The sequence below is a fragment of the Chlorocebus sabaeus genome, chromosome 4 (genome assembly GCF_047675955.1).
Source record: "Chlorocebus sabaeus isolate Y175 chromosome 4, mChlSab1.0.hap1, whole genome shotgun sequence".
Taxonomy (NCBI): domain Eukaryota; kingdom Metazoa; phylum Chordata; class Mammalia; order Primates; family Cercopithecidae; genus Chlorocebus; species Chlorocebus sabaeus.
The window spans coordinates 49,436,637-49,453,355 of NC_132907.1; the positions used below are offsets into that span (position 1 = coordinate 49,436,637).

The 16,719-nt window shown below is 35.5% G+C and overlaps 1 protein-coding gene across 1 annotated transcript in view; it reads left to right on the forward strand.

Moving 5' to 3' along the window:
• The window catches only part of HCN1 (hyperpolarization activated cyclic nucleotide gated potassium channel 1), a 446,479-nt gene extending 430,402 nt beyond the window's left edge, over window positions 1-16,077 (forward strand). The window contains exons 7-8 of the mRNA XM_007961536.3: window positions 8,804-8,968; window positions 12,096-16,077. Coding sequence (XP_007959727.1) covers window positions 8,804-8,968; window positions 12,096-12,985 — 1,055 coding nt within the window. The 3' untranslated portion in view covers window positions 12,986-16,077. The remainder of the gene's footprint in view (window positions 1-8,803; window positions 8,969-12,095) is intronic.
• Window positions 16,078-16,719: the final 642 nt, after the last annotated feature.

Here is a 16,719-nt window from a genome sequence, read left to right on the forward strand (position 1 = left end):
ATCATTTGATGAATTTTTAAAAGTTGGCTGCATTTTAAAGGCATTTATAATTCAAGGTGTTTGATTAACTTTTGACGAGTTGAGTGTTTCTAGATTTAAAGATCGAAAGGAACAATTTGGAATGGTCTGGTGAATTTTTAAGGACAGAGAGAAGCAGAAAAATTGTGGTTTTACCCTTCTTAGCTTTGATATTTTTGTTATTTTTGTTACAATCACAAAACAGAACCCCTTTAATCTGTTTATGTCACATGGGCTAACATGGGGCTACCCAGGATTGCTTCCTACCCATGTAACATATCTGTAATATCAGCAATATCCATTAGGTATTTTAACTTGCCAAAGACAAGTAGTACAAATATATATTCAATATAAGTTTACAAACAGTCTTATGTAAAGCTGATTTGATGCAAGCTGAAGGAGTTAACGATGGAAATGAAAGACAGATAAAGAAGAGGAAAGGGAGAGAAGTTAAGGAGTGGAGAGTTAAACCTTAATTTCAAAAATTCACATATACAGCAAAATCAAACAATCATGTTACAAACATGTTTATGATCAGTAGGAACCAGATGACAGCCTCATATTATAACTTCTGTCAATTGGAGCCAAAGCTTTACAAAAAGATTTGCCTATTTGGAATATTGTGTTCAAATGTGAGCACCTTGTTTTATGAAGAATATTTTTAATCTGATATAAGCCATTTTCAGTTATTGATTGATTCACTTATTCCTTTTTTTTTTTTTTCCTGAGACAGAGTCTCACTCCGTCACCCAGGCTGTAGCACAGTGGCGCGATCTTGGCTCACTGCAACCTCTGTATTCTGGGTTCAAATGATTCTGCTGCCTCAGCCTCCCAAGTAGCTGGAATTTCAGGTGCCTGCCAACATACTCACTGATTTTTTGTATTTTTAGTAGAGACAGGGTTTCACCATGTTGACCAGGCTGGTCTTAAACTCCTGACCTCAAGTGATCTGCCCACCTCGGCCTCCCAACATTCCATATTTCTTGAACCAAATAATATATGAGAATGTTTGGTAAGTGATGACATTGCAAATGCGATCATTGCACTTCCTTTTAAAGACCTTATAGTTTAGTATAAAGAATATAAACAAGTAAGTCCAATAATGTGTTGTAGGAACTAAGACTCAAGATGATCAAGATACAGAGGAAGCATAAAGATAAATTCTCCCTGGGACAATTAAGAAAGAGTATTAGTGGATGTGAAACCATCTTCCTCAAGACACAGTCTAAGGAATTTGTATGATTAGTTTATGAACAAATTGTTTACAAGAGGGTGAAAGATGATAGTTATATATCACAAATTTGGAGAGCTACTTGATGTATGAAGCATTACTTTTATTTGCTTCTAGCAGGTACTGTCAAAATCATAAGGAAAAATTATGAGAAGAAAATGAAAAAGGAAGGAAACTAATGTTTTACGAGTGCCCACAATGTGCCAGGCTTGCAGTGGGCTCTTTATAGGCACCGTTGTAGTTAACCACATAACAGCTTTGTCAACGAATAACTTTGCTAACACATAGCTTGTCTGAGGAGTTGCTACTAGGTCAACATTCAGAGGCCCAGGTGATCACTCTAATTTTTATGTTTTAAGACAGAAGATTTGCTCCAACTTGGAGCTAAGATTTGTTTGACAAAGCAATAACTTTATTTGATCTAAATAACCATAAATAACAGGGCATGAGTAGTAGAAGAGGGCACAAATAATTGTGCAATTAGGAATGTATCTGTGTGACTTGAAATGACCAGTTATACCTTTAGTAAAATGAAAAATTGGGTATTCTGGTTATTAGAACATATCTATACATGAATAATACCTTCTTTATAATATCTATATTTAGAAATGTGTTGTATTCAATATCTGTTTCAGAAGATTGTACAAAATGTGAAATGCATTAAAATACTATACTAAAAAATCAAATACTGAAAAATTTGCATCCATTTAATGTTCTATCCTAGTCTAAACTTCTTTTGATTTCTATTAAAATCTATTTGATACCCAGAGTACTTCTACCAGTCAAACATGATATGCAAAATGATTTAAGCCAGATGTTGTCATCTCCTATGCCATACAGAGGCAGTGTTTTACTAATTCACTAGTATAAATACAGAAAGTCTACAAAGACAAAAAGAAAGCAAAAAAAAGTGATATTTTATCCTGCACATTATTATAAAACAGTGAATTAGAAATCTAAATAATTTTTAGGAAATTAGTATTTTGATGCACAGCAGATAATTACTTTTATTTCATGGTATCAGTTACTAACGAAGGAAGCAGCTTTTGTTTAGGTTACTATGAAAAGCTAAGTACAGTTTTGCCCATAAATTCTAGAAGCTCAGGTTAAGCACATTATTTTAGACATTTCTGTCATGAGTTCCTGATTAGCTCTGTGTCACTGAAATGTCAAGTTCAGTTTTAGAGGTCAGGAAAATATTTCTGAGTTGCAAAACATTTGAAGCCATTTGCCCTACCTTATACAAATGACTGTTTATATAGGTGACAGTAATGTCAGGTGGACTTACATGTTTATAATCAGGGCTAGCTAATGCCAGCAAAAATAGCATTGAGAAGTTGATGTATCTCATACCCTAAGGATTATTAAAGGTATACAAATAATGTGCTAGACCAAATTGAAATTGGAAACAGAGTTGTCTATGTTCCTATGACAGGATGCATTACCAATAGTTTTCATCTTAACTAGGAGAAATAACTACTTAGCCATTCATAAATGCCCTATAAATAAAACCAGGAAAATTCTACCAAATTAAAATTAATATGCTAAGTCCCCATTACTTTTACAATTTATTATAATATATAAATATGCATCCAGATGAAGGGACCTATTACCCAAGTAAATTTGCACCAAGATTCTTAAAACAGTTACTACACCACTGGGAAGTTCTTAATTGAGCTCTCAGAGAGTATACAAACAAGAAAAAAGCAGAAAAGCTGGAACAGACAGATTCTAGAAAGTATGCCAAGACAATCTTTAAAAAGCTTGCATCTGTAAACTGCACTCAGTTTGTTCTTTGGGAGTCCAATTTTATTTTATTTTGTATTTAACTTTTTTTGCTTCATGAAATCAACATGGGTAAGTTAATTTCTGCCTGATGAGTAAAGGCATGTCTACACTGAAAAAAAATGACCAAATCTTCTAGATAATTTTCTTTATTATAAACATTGCACAAAACCTTAGAGATATATTATGTTCCTAAAAGAGGGTACATAAAATATTTGGCAAGTTCTATTACCATGGGAAGATGCCTAGCAGGGGAACCAATATTATATCATCCAAAACTTAAGAAGATAACTTAGTGTGGGTTTTATCTTTATTCACTGTAATTGATGTATGCATAAGCATTTTTAAATCATTTTGCCTGGGCTGGAAACTCAATGTAGCAGGCACTATGAGGGATATTATAAGGTAACTGTACGGTTTTTGTCTTTAAAATGTCTTAAACCAGCTAGAGTGATAAACCCATTACTTAGAAAATAGAAATTCAGTAGAATAAAATAAAATGAAATAGTGATAAACTAATACATATATAATTTCTAAGGTACCTATGATAGTATGAGCTACAGATGACTAAATTGTTTTTTTCTCTATATGTCCTTTATTTAAACACCACCCATCCCTACCAAAGACACACATACACACAGACATGGCAAATACACAAAACCTCTGTAACACCTAACAAAGGGCTGTGTTTGCTCAATAAGTGGATTTTCAAAATAACTTAATACTGTATCAAGAGAAAATCATTTCACAGCGAAGCACCTGCTCTATGCATATTGAATCTGGACATTCAATTCATGAAATCTAAGCCTCTATGATAAGAAAGTTTACTCTTTTTTCATTGCTAGGGATGTGCCATTTCTTAATTCTGTTATTCATACTAGAAACAGAGTCTTCTTTAAAAGAAGAGATTATTTTAAGTGTTTTTCATACTTCCCAATGGCTATTTCTCCTCTCATGAATAACCTTCAGTTGTTCTTTTTCTCACTAAGAAATTATTGAGGACATGCAGCAAGGTAATGGCTGATGAGTTTTGACTTGGTAATGAACAAAGTTGTTTATATAACTTTTGAAGGCACTTTGTTGTGCAAGTCTATATTTAGCCCTTAGTTTCTCCATAGGGGAATATGTCACATTAAGTACAAAGGGAATTTTTGTAGGTGATTAAATCATTTATTTCATCAAGCATGTTGCTATTTGATTCAATTATTCAAGTCAGCTAACTTTAAGCACCTACTATCTATCATGTAGGCACTGGAGATATAAAGATTAATGAGACTTTAGAGATAAAATGTTGAATGAAGTCTAAGTTGGTTACAGAGTTAAGGACAACAAAACTCTAGAGACTTAACTGATTTTTACATTTCACTGATAAATAAAGTCCACAGAATATAAATATGTGTCTAATTCTCACAAACAAGAGCAAGTTGACTGAGACTAACACAGGACTCTAAATCCCCAGGTCAATACTACACCAAAAAAAGAATCCCTAAAATAGCCCAAGCAACTCTGTGTGTGTGGGTGTGTGTGGGGGCGGGGGGGTGTGTGTGTGTGTATGTGTATACCTGAATCAGCAGGAAACCAAACATTACTGCTGCAGACAATGCCCCAAATAACACTCTACCTCATTTATTGGCAAGAAACACCAAATTAGAATATCAGTGTTGATCCCACAAACTACAAAAGGTAAAATAAGAACATTATCTTTTTAAACAAAATGTATGAAGAGGTAAGATTTGCTGAGCAATAACATCTACGTTTTACTGAGATAGCAATATAGAAAACCTTTGGGTTAAGAGTTCATAACACACATACACATTGCTTCATGTAGACTTTAAACAGTACTTTAAAAGCATCCTCTTTGAATAATTTATTTTCTTACCAATGGTAATATTTAACTGATTCAAACCATGATTACTTAGTAATGCATACCTATACTGTGTAACATATGATACATATGTTTTATATTCATTATATGAGATCATCAGATGACAGGGGCCAGAAAATAATTTGTAAATAATGGTTTAGAAAAAATATGAATAAATTTATATCTATGCTCCAATAAATCTGTTTTTAACATATCTCTAAAATGACTGTGCATACTCAGAATAGCTATATTCTTATTTCTAGTTTTTAAACTTGTTTTTAAAAACTAAATATAGTATATTAAACACATGCCCTTTGTAAAAATAAATACAAGTAATTTCTAAGCATAAGACAAATACATTTCTTATTTAAGATAATTCCCAGGACATGCCTTTATCTCTTCCTGCTACAGAGACCCAATTAATAATAGTAAAAGAATAAAATACAAACTCAACCACAAAGTAACCTGATGCATGAATTTGTATTTGGGAGCAACCAGGAGATGAGACAGAGGAACATGTTTCTAGAAGACAGAAAATAGATATGAGTGAAGTGTCAGATAACATGGGTTCTGTAGCCAGCAACCATGGCCCTTTCTTGTTAATAAAATCTTGTATGGCTGGCATCATATACTACTTCAGGGATTAAACCAGTATTTACCTAATTCAATGACTAACAGTAGTGGCCTTATTCCGATTTACCAAATATTCAGTTTTAAATTCTTTCTTGCAGCTAAGGCTGGCCACGTGATGCAGTTCTGATAATAAAATGCTAGAGAAAGTAAGTTAAGAAACTGTAGCACAACTTTTGCCTTCACAATAAAAAGAAAGAAATATATGGGGAAAGTCTTTTGCTGTCTCCCTACTTTGGATGCTGTCGTGTGAGTATATGAATGTGTGTAGTTGTTGCCATCAACTTGTGATCATGAGAAGAAGACCAAAGAAAACAAAGTATTGCGGGCACAGTGCCTTGGCATCACTGAAGTGCTGAACAAATGCTGGCCTTGCCTACTCCCAAATTTTGTTTTGTAATATAATGACATTAATGTATTGGATAAACCAATGCTATTCAGGTATTTTGTAGCCTGCAGCTAAATGTATGCTGGTGGTTACTGATGAACCTTGAAGGGAAAGCAGAGGGAACATGGAGTATATGTACAAAGAACAGGAGACAAGGAGACAGCAGGTGTCCTGGAAGAATACTAAACAGCCTCTTAGTTAAGAAACAACAGGACCACAGAAGACAGAACAGAAAGTGGGTGACTTATGCTGATGGTAGGTATGAGACATCCCTCCCTCCATGTTGCAGAATAGTCTGTAGCCAACCATGTATCTGAGGATGGCGGAGGGAAATGTCAGTGGTTCTTTTATAAGGCAATTGAATGAGAGGGAGAAGTAGGACAGTTAAGAGAGATGTCAGTGGCCTAAAGTAAAGCCCTCCTCATTCTGGTATTTAGAGAAATATGAGGACAAGCTCCCCACCTATTTACCCTAAAGAAAAACTTTAAATTAACAAATTCTGCAACATTACCAGAGTTTCTTGTCTTTATATGTGATTGGACATCAATAGATTACCGAAAGAAAACATTCAACACACCAGAGAAAGACCTAGAAAAAGAGATAAAACAATGATTGCACAGTAAAGAGAAAGAGTTCAGAAAAGAGAAAATAAATTCAAATAAAAATTTAGTAAGTATAAGGATAAAAAATAAAAACTAAACTAATTTTTCTTTTCATTTTGTATAGCTGTAATATGACATATTTTACACATATAATTCATTAAAGCATACAATTCAAATATCTTTAAGTAAATTTACCAAGTATGAAACCATCGCCACAAATCAGGTTTCAGAATATTTTCATCACCCAGATAAGATTCCTGTGCCCACTTACTGTTAATTCCCTTTTCCATCTTTTGCCGCAGGCAACCACTAACTTGTTATCTGTCTCTGCAGATTTGTATTTTCTGGATATTTTACATAAACGGAATCACACAGTGTGTGGCTTCTCATGTCTTACTTCTTTCATTTAACATTCTACACAAGATTTGAAACTGACACTTAGATTTGTTTGCCATAATATGGCAATCATAAATTATAATAATATGGCATTAGTTCTTTAGGAATTTAATTTTGGAGTAGTATTCAAAATGCTTCTTTTAATTACCTTGTTTATATTATAGTAGGAGGTAAATTTCATGGTATGGTAATTTGCTTTAAAATTGACCAAAATAGATTTGTTTTCCTACACACACACACACACACACACACACACACACACACACACATATTCAGGCATAAAAACATGCAAACATGCAGACTCCACAATATTATTTAGCAGGTTTACATTACAATCTCGACATGAATAACAGCAGACAGCATAATTGATGGCTTAGGTGACATTTCCTAAAATGCTCTCTATCTTCTCAGACTGGTTCACATGTCCTTCTCTAGTATTCTTGGAGTTTGCATATATGTGACATTGTTCTTACCAGATTGTATTCAAATGAACTCTGTATTAAGATAATGCCTCTATTTACTATCAGAATGTCATATAAAAGTAGATATGTTTGATTCATATTTTCAGTTCTAACATCAATCAAGTACATAGTGTCTACAGCATGATTTATTCACAATGTTTGTCAACATAAATAGGACTTCTTTAAATTAGCTCGAGTGTGAATTTAGACATTTAATATTATATTTACTGTATTTCCTTTTGTTAGGTGACTAAATTGTAGAAATACTTCTATCATCTCTTTTTTCAAATTTGTTATTTTGAAGCTAAATGTTTAAATTATTTCCAAATTAAAAATAATCAAAGCCTACGGTAGTTCAAATCATAATTTTTGGAAAACAAAATGGAAAATTATCTCAGTAGCTATATAACTTCAGCTGGCCAATAATGAAATCCAAATTTGCAAATGTTTGTTTACCATATTTTAGAAATCTAAATTTCCGTAAGGAATTACCCTTAAAAGTCATTTAAATAGAGAGTCCCTCTGTACATGTGGAATATCATTTTCTTCATACTGATCTCATTGCGAATATATAAACTACATTAGACATGCCTATAACATATCTAAACCTCTGGTCTAGCTTTGTTTGATCATAGGACTTTCTAAGCCAATGTTTGGACTCATTTTGGCTTCTGTCTAGACTATACCATCTGCTTTCTGCCTTCCAGAATTCATAAAATCTTCTTTCTAAATCATCACCCCTTTCTTTTTTCAACTCCTTTGCGGACGGTTTATTCCATTTTCTGCATCTCTTTTGTTTCTTTTTTATTTCTTATTTCAGGGAATTGTAGTGGGAAGGATAAGGTATACTGTGTTTCAGCCTTCCATTTAAACCAAAAGTCTCAACTGACTTTTTGTTTTGTTTTGTTTTTTGTTTTGTTTTGTTTTTTGTTTGTTTGTTTTGAGATGGAGTCTCTGTCACCAGGCTGGAGTCCAGTGGCGCAATCTCAGCTCACTGCAACCTCTGCCTCCTGGGTTCAAGCGATTCTCCCGCCTCAGCCTCCCTAGTAGCTGGGACTATAGGCGCCCACCACCACGCCCAGCTAATTTTTGTATTTTTAGTAGAGACAGGGTTTCACCATATTAGCCAGGATGGTCTCAATCTCTTGACCTTGTGATTCACCCGCCTCGGCCTCCCAAAGTGCTAGCATTACAGGTGTGAGCCACCGCAGCCGGCTGTCTCAACTGTTTTTTTAAAAAAGAACATTATTTTAAGATTGAGTGTTGTTAGTTGGATACTTTTAATTGTCAGAAGGAATTTGCTGATATAATAAATGCTGCTAATAATTGTTTTTTCACATCATGAGACGTGTCTTAAGTTGTGGGAAGCCTTAATGGCTTTTAAAAGAAAATGATCAAACAAGTCGTTCTTCTTTGTTGTTTTTATAGAGATTTGCCTGCTGACCAAAGGACGTCGTACTGCCAGTGTTCGAGCTGATACATATTGTCGTCTTTACTCACTTTCTGTGGACAATTTCAACGAGGTCCTGGAGGAATATCCAATGATGAGGAGAGCCTTTGAGACAGTTGCCATTGACCGACTAGATCGAATAGGTACTCTAGTTTTCTACCTTCTTTATATAAAATTTAGTTTTAATCTCATGGCATAATATAGGTTTGCAATTATAAGTCCCCAATGCGGCCAGGAGTGGTGACTCATGCCTATAATGACATCACTTTGGGAGGCCAAGGCAGGTGGATCATTTGAGGTCAAGAGTTCGAGACCAGCCTGGCCAACATGGGGAAACCCTGTTTCTACTAAAAATACAAAAATTAATCGGGTGTGGTAGTGTGCACCTGTAATCCCAGCCACTCAGGAGGCTGAGGCAGGAGAATTGCTTGAGCCTGGGAGGTGGAGGTTGCCGTGAACCAAGATGGTACCACTGTACTCCTGTCTGGGAGAGAGAGTGAAATCTTGTCTCAGAAAAAAGAAAAAAAAAAAAAAAAGTGTCCAACATGCCAGTTTATAGCTTACTTGTTAATTTGTGTAGAAATAGCAATTAGCTGTAGCCATATTTCTTGAGAGATCTGGGTCCCTATCTATCTCTTCTAAGTATTCTAGGTTTATTTATTAATGTCTATTTTTGCTAGCTAAACAAACTGATTTCCCGACTGAAGCCAAAACAATTTGAAACTTCAGGTAAAAAGCAATGATAAAAAATCTAGATAGCATTGAACTAGAACTAAAACTATGATAATATGAGTCTATATTGCAAACTAAGTTTTATCACTTTTTTTGTATTTTGGGGTCAACTTTATATTAGGAATTGAAAATTTGCACATTTAAATTATTCTCAGCAGAGACATAGTAAAATGTTTGTAATACAGACTCAAGCAGAAAAAAAAAAGCCTTGATAGAAATGCCGTACATAGATGCTTTAGCTCGCAAACATCAACATATTTTAAAGTCTTTTCTGCTACCATATATATATATGCTATTTTATATATATATAAAATACACGCCCAGCTAATATTTTGTATTTTTAGTAGAGATGGGATTTCACCATGTTGGCCAGGATGGTCTTGATCTCCTGACTTCATCATCCATCCGTCTCAGCCTCCCAAAGTTCTGGGATTACAGACATGAGCCACCCCAGCCTGCAGTTAATTTTTATAACAATATTTACATGAAATGGTTTGTAATCAATACTGACAATGCAATTTCTAATAAGCACTAAAAAATTGAATTTTTGATCTTTATAAAATTGTAAGAGTGTATTAAAAGTTACATTATTTTTCCCAAGGTTAAAGATACTTAGATTAAGATATTTTGACTAATCACGTAATCAGAAAGAAACGTTATGCTTCTCGGTTTTGTGGCCATTGCATATAGATGTATGCTGCAGTTAGTTAAGCAAATATGCTAAATAGTATTTATGTTTATTACTAATGTAGGAGATTTTGTTCTTTGGGAAATTAGGACAGTCTGTAAGTAGGGAGAGGTAACTATTTATTCTGGCAGTCATTTAAAATGATTGCATTCCCAGCAGTCAATGAAATTACAACATATATTTATTTTCAAAAATATACTTTGTTACTTTTAATGTGTTACTTTATTTAGCAGTATTGCAAATTGATTCACTTTTCAGTTACCATATTCACTTGGGTATTAGTGTATCAGTGATACCATAGAAAAGTCACTACTTTCCCCTTCTTTCGCCAATCTACTATTGATTGTAATCATTATTATGCCAGAGACTGTCTAGTATTGCAAACCACTCAGAAGATGATGGCAGGAAGAGCTAAAATGTGTTGAGGTATTAGAGGGAGGCTGCAATGCACTATGCCCTTGGTCCTCACAACAATCATTCAGAAGAGGAAAGATCATAAAGTCGGTCTCAATCTTGGCTGCATTTAGGAATTCCCTGGGGAGGCCGGGCGCGTTGGCTCATGCCTGTAATCCCAGCACTTTGGGAGCCCAAGGCAAGTGGATCACAAGATCATGAGATCAAGACCATCCTGGCCAACAAGGTGAAACCCCATCTCTATTAAAAATACAAAAAATTAGTGGGTCATGATGGCGGGCGCCTGTAGTTCCAGCTACTCAGGAGGTTGAGGCAGGAGAAGGGTGTGAACCCGGGAGGCTGAACTTACAGTGAGCCGAGATCCCGCCACTGCAACTCCAGTCTGGGCAACAGAGCGAGACTCCGTCTCAAAAATAAAAATTTTAAAAAAAATTTTAAAAAAATTTTTAATAAAAAAATTAAAAATTAAAAATTAAAAAAAAAAGAATTCCCTGGGGAAATTTGCTTTTAACTACTGAAATCTAGAGCCCATGTCTGATTATTTAGATTTAATTGGTAGGGAACAAGTGGATGTTAGTATTTTTTAAAGCTCCAGAGATAAGAAAAATATCCAGCTAGGACTGAGAAGGACTGGTGTAGGACCCTGGGTCGAAAGCAAAGGCGGCCCTGATACAGTCCGCCTCAGATTTGCATTTGGGAATCACCTGCAGATCTTAGTAAAATGCAGCATCTGATTCAGCGAGTGGGGTCACGCCCAGGAGGCTGAGTTTCTAGCAAGCACCCAGATGAGACAGAGGCAGTTGGTTCATTTTCCATAGCAAGGATGTGCTATCACTTTTTTGTGTGTATGGTCTTTCTCAACCCTGTTAACCTGCCAACCATGTTTTCTTTGTTTTCTTGGGCACTGTTCTTATTCTTCTCATGTCCTGATATCCTTTCAGGTAAAATGAGATTATGAACACACCTATCTGACAGGGTTGCAGGTTACATAAAATCATCTACCTAAGGTCTTTTGTAGAGAGCCTATCACACAGTAAGTGTTGAAATGTTCTCGCTTATATCTCCATGGTCCTTTCTTGAAAAAGTCACTTTAAAATCAAATGTTGATTCCAAGCCCATCTTATTCCAAAAACCCTTTCTTCCCCCATTCTTCAAGGTGGCCCTCATATTAAATATCTCCTTGTCTTCTGTAAAGTGGCTCTTCACCATATTACAGGCCGTTCAACTTGAGTAGAAGGTAAGAGTTCCCAGAGAAATACAGGAAGTGTGAAAGGTAGGAGCGACATTGGTATTTGGTGTGTAAAGGTGAGTGAATGGCTTTTTAAACCTCTCCTGCGAAGCACAGCTATACTTTTGTTTTCAGGAGCCACTCTTACTTGGCGTTGTCTTCAGTCATTGGTAGGCTTTCTAAGTTCCTATCTTTCTTTTGCTGACAGGAAAGAAAAATTCAATTCTTCTGCAAAAGTTCCAGAAGGATCTGAACACTGGTGTTTTCAACAATCAGGAGAACGAAATCCTCAAGCAGATTGTGAAACATGACAGGGAGATGGTGCAGGCAATCGCTCCCATCAATTATCCTCAAATGACAACCCTGAATTCCACATCGTCAACTACGACCCCGACCTCCCGCATGAGGACACAATCTCCACCAGTGTACACAGCGACCAGCCTGTCTCACAGCAACCTGCATTCCCCCAGTCCCAGCACACAGACCCCCCAGCCATCAGCCATCCTTTCACCCTGCTCCTACACAACCGCGGTCTGCAGCCCTCCTGTACAGAGCCCTCTGGCCGCTCGAACTTTCCACTATGCCTCCCCCACCGCCTCCCAGCTGTCACTCATGCAACAGCAGCCTCAGCAGCAGGTACAGCAGTCCCAGCCGCCGCAGACTCAGCCACAGCAGCCGTCCCCGCAGCCACAGACACCTGGCAGCTCCACGCCGAAAAACGAAGTGCACAAGAGCACGCAGGCGCTTCACAACACCAACCTGACCCGGGAAGTCAGGCCCCTCTCCGCCTCGCAGCCCTCGCTGCCCCATGAGGTGTCCACTCTGATTTCCAGACCTCATCCCACTGTGGGCGAGTCCCTGGCCTCCATCCCTCAACCCGTGACGGCGGTCCCCGGAACGGGCCTTCAGGCAGGGGGCAGGAGCACTGTCCCGCAGCGCGTCACCCTCTTCCGACAGATGTCGTCGGGAGCCATTCCCCCCAACCGAGGAGTCCCACCAGCACCCCCTCCACCAGCAGCTGCTCTTCCGAGAGAGTCTTCCTCAGTCTTAAACACAGACCCAGACGCAGAAAAGCCACGATTTGCTTCAAATTTATGATCCCTGCTGATTGTCAAAGCAGAAAGAAATACTCTCATAAACTGAGACTATACTCAGATCTTATTTTATTCTATCTCCTGATAGATCCCTCTAGCCTACTATGAAGAGATATTTTAGACAGCTCTGGCCTACACGTGAAATGTAAAATATATATACATATACTATAAAATATATATCTAAATTCTCAAGAGAGGGTCAAAAGACCTGTTTAGCATTCAGTGTTATATGTCTTCCTTTCTTTAAATCATTAGAGGATTTAAAATGTTGTTGTAAGATTATTTATTTCTAACCTACTTTTACTTAAGTCCTTTGATATGTATATTTCTCTATTTTATGAAGAGTTCTTGGATTCAATGGAAACAAAACTGATTTTAAAAAAGGCAACTCAAATGAGCTAGCAAATAGCACCAATCAAAACTTTCTTTCATTAGCTGTGACTGTGCATCTAAATTGTTAATCATTAATCATGAAGAATTAAATAACAAATCCCATTTTATAGATCTAAATTGTATTTCGGTGCTTTCAATTTCGAATTAGGTTAAAGACTGCACTACTTGCTTGGCCACTGTAGGAGACTAGCATTGCCACTGTTAAGACTATCACTAACCTCCTACTTTGGAGGCTGAGGCAGGAGAATGGCTTGAACCCAGGAGGCGGAGCTTGCAGTGAGCAGAGATAGCGCCACTGCACTCGAGCCTGGGTGACAGAGCGAGACTCCGTCTCAAAAAAAAAAAAAAAAAAAAAAAGAAAAGAAAGAAAGAAAGAAAAAAGAAAAGAGTATCACTAACCTCAAACATGTTCATTGATCTTTCAGAAAACTGAGGGAAAATTAATATTTGTCTTCATGTGTTATAGGACTTTTACCAAGACTCGATCAATGTTAGTTGTAAATAACTTTTTCAACCCAAATAAAAATAGCTATTCTGTGTTGTATGAAGGTAAAAGTCATTGTTTAAGAGTTTAGTTTTATTGCTTCACTTCAAAACTTAGAGTTTTAAATTTCACAAAATCTGATTGTGAGAATTATTCAATTGTAATGCAATGGCTTGAAACCTACAATATTATTTTAACCTGCAATGTTTTATGCAAAATTGTATGCTCGAATCTACAACTTGCTTGTATTACACCAAAAATCATTATTTTTCTTTCTTCTTGCCATAATCAAGCATCTGAAAATAGTCCCTGCATGCTTCTGGGGAAAAAAAAAAAAATAGGTTCAAATCAGCCATTGTAGGGAAAGGCTTACAGTATTTCTCGTTTCTAGAAAAGCATAACAATTCATTAATTGCCTCTCTTATAATTCCTATAAGGCTGACTTGGATCTCTGACTTAAGTCTAGAAGTGAGGTTTTCACTTTTATTTAATATTATTGCTATTATTATTTAAATAATTATTTGTAAACCACAGCTTGATTTGGAGTTAAGTATTGTCTGTGTCTTCACTGTAGCTGGTAATTTACTATGGTGTTAATTTAAAGAAATAAATTCAATACAGCATCACGTCTGTTTGGGAACACACATTTTGCTCTATGTATATTGTAACTAAATGGTTAGTAAACTTTAAGGCATGTGGTGACTAATGTAGCCCTTAGATAGGAGGTTTGTCATTTTTAATGTGTTGAAAATAGTACAGACATGGTGGCAGAAAGCAGGGGTAAAGTTGAATGTCTGTGAGCATTGTTTGTCTGTTTTCTTAACTCTTTCCATGATCTGTGAGCACCTGCTTCTTCTCAAAGAACTCCCTTAGTAATCATTTGTGCCTAATGCATCCCACACATGTGGCGTATGACTGGAACACAATTGAAAGATACCTAATAACTGGCTTCTGTAAATAACCCAAGTTAACAGCATGACGTAAGTGTAGGTCTTCAGTATCTCTGGCATTGGCAATACATTTAAGAACATACAGAGATTACACATTATATGGGGCAGGGCCTGCAGATAGACTTGAGGACAGAAAACAAAAACAAAAGCAAAAACTCTAAAGTGAATTCTTGCTGCCTGTTATGCCTTTTGCAGATATAATACCTATAATACCCAAATGGGTTGTTATGTTTAATTTCAAACAAATACCAATTTGTGTGGAAGTAATTAACAATGCTAGTTAATGTAATGTAATCATCAGTATGCTGGTGACATATGATGGCATGTCAGGAATACTGTTGTAAGAAAGGGATTGTTCAGTCTACCTAGAACCTATGGGAAAGCTGCAAGACCATTTACATATCAGTACAAAACTCCTTTATTTTATTAAAATATGAGAGTTAACTTCAATTTATTAAGAGTATGTATTGGTCCTTTAAATTATTAAAGGTTTACATTTGATAGGATTAATGGATTTGGTAGTGAAATATTTTTATATATATAAATTTTTGGTTTTTTATTTTGAGCACTATTGGGAAAAATAAGCAAAATTGAAATGCATGGTCTTTCAGTGCAACCATAAAATTTTTATTCACTTTGTAATAGAATGGACAAAAAAACTAAGGTTTATATGTTAAACTAATAAAATGGTACAGGGTAAATTATATACATATATGTATGAATGTATATATACTTAGATTAAGAAAAAAAAATGACTCACATTCCTGTAATATAAAGGTCCATTGCTAGTTGAAAAGTGACCTCTTTTCTCTGTACATAGTGAAGCCTGTACGTATGGAGTTTTAATCTGTACAGAAAGAAATGTATTATTGATTGGTCTTTCTCCTGCTGGGAAGATAATAGAATAGCTTATTCTTACAACAATTGTATGATCAGGGATGAGTTAGAGTATTTCTTTTGTCTTTGCTCAAAGCCATACATATATAAATATATATAAAGATTATTAATAAATTCAACAAAAAATAAACTACAATCATGAATATTTTATTTTATCAATATATGCTAATCAAATGTTTTATTTTATTAACGAGTACAGCTTTGCCTCTATTTTTACATCACAAAATTTCCAAGAGCTTATACTTGATAATCACATAAACTCAATTATATTCTATAATTCTGGAATAAGAGGACTTTAAATGGAACATGGATTTTTCAACCACTTCTCTGTTTCACCCTTTCCGTATAGTAAAATATGAGCTTATTTTCTTTTTCACTCTGTGCCTTTTTAGAATGTGGTTGTTCTCCAACTTCAAAACACAGCCATTTTATGTAATTATTGGATATACAGATGAGAAATAATTTTCCTGTAATAGTAAATAATTGTCCTGTAATATATTTATACAAACCTATTTTGTTATAATAGTTCTATAACATACCAATTTTGTTATAATAGTTTTATAGCATACCTATTTTGTTATAATAGGACCTTGGGCTCTATTATAACAAAACAGGTTTGTATAAATATATTCGTATTTATAGCCTTAAACAAAATAGGTTTGTATAGTACGCCCAAAGCCCTATTATAACAAAATAGGTTTGTATAAATATATTCATATTTATAGCCTTGGGCCCTGCAAAGGTATTTGGATAGTGATAGAACCTCTCCATACAACTGTGTTTTAAATGATACCTAAAATCCTGAGATACAGTTTATCATAATGAGAATAAGTAGTGAAGCATTCCTGAAAACAAGGATGATAAATAGTAGCGATGGCAATATATTCTATTCACCAAAAAAAATAGCTTGTCTCCAAGTCTGGTTGACCTCTTCATAAGTGAATGATTCCCTGATGAATGCTGTTCCACTTTAAAGAGATGGTTATTTTGCGATTTATAAACTTAAATGCATAT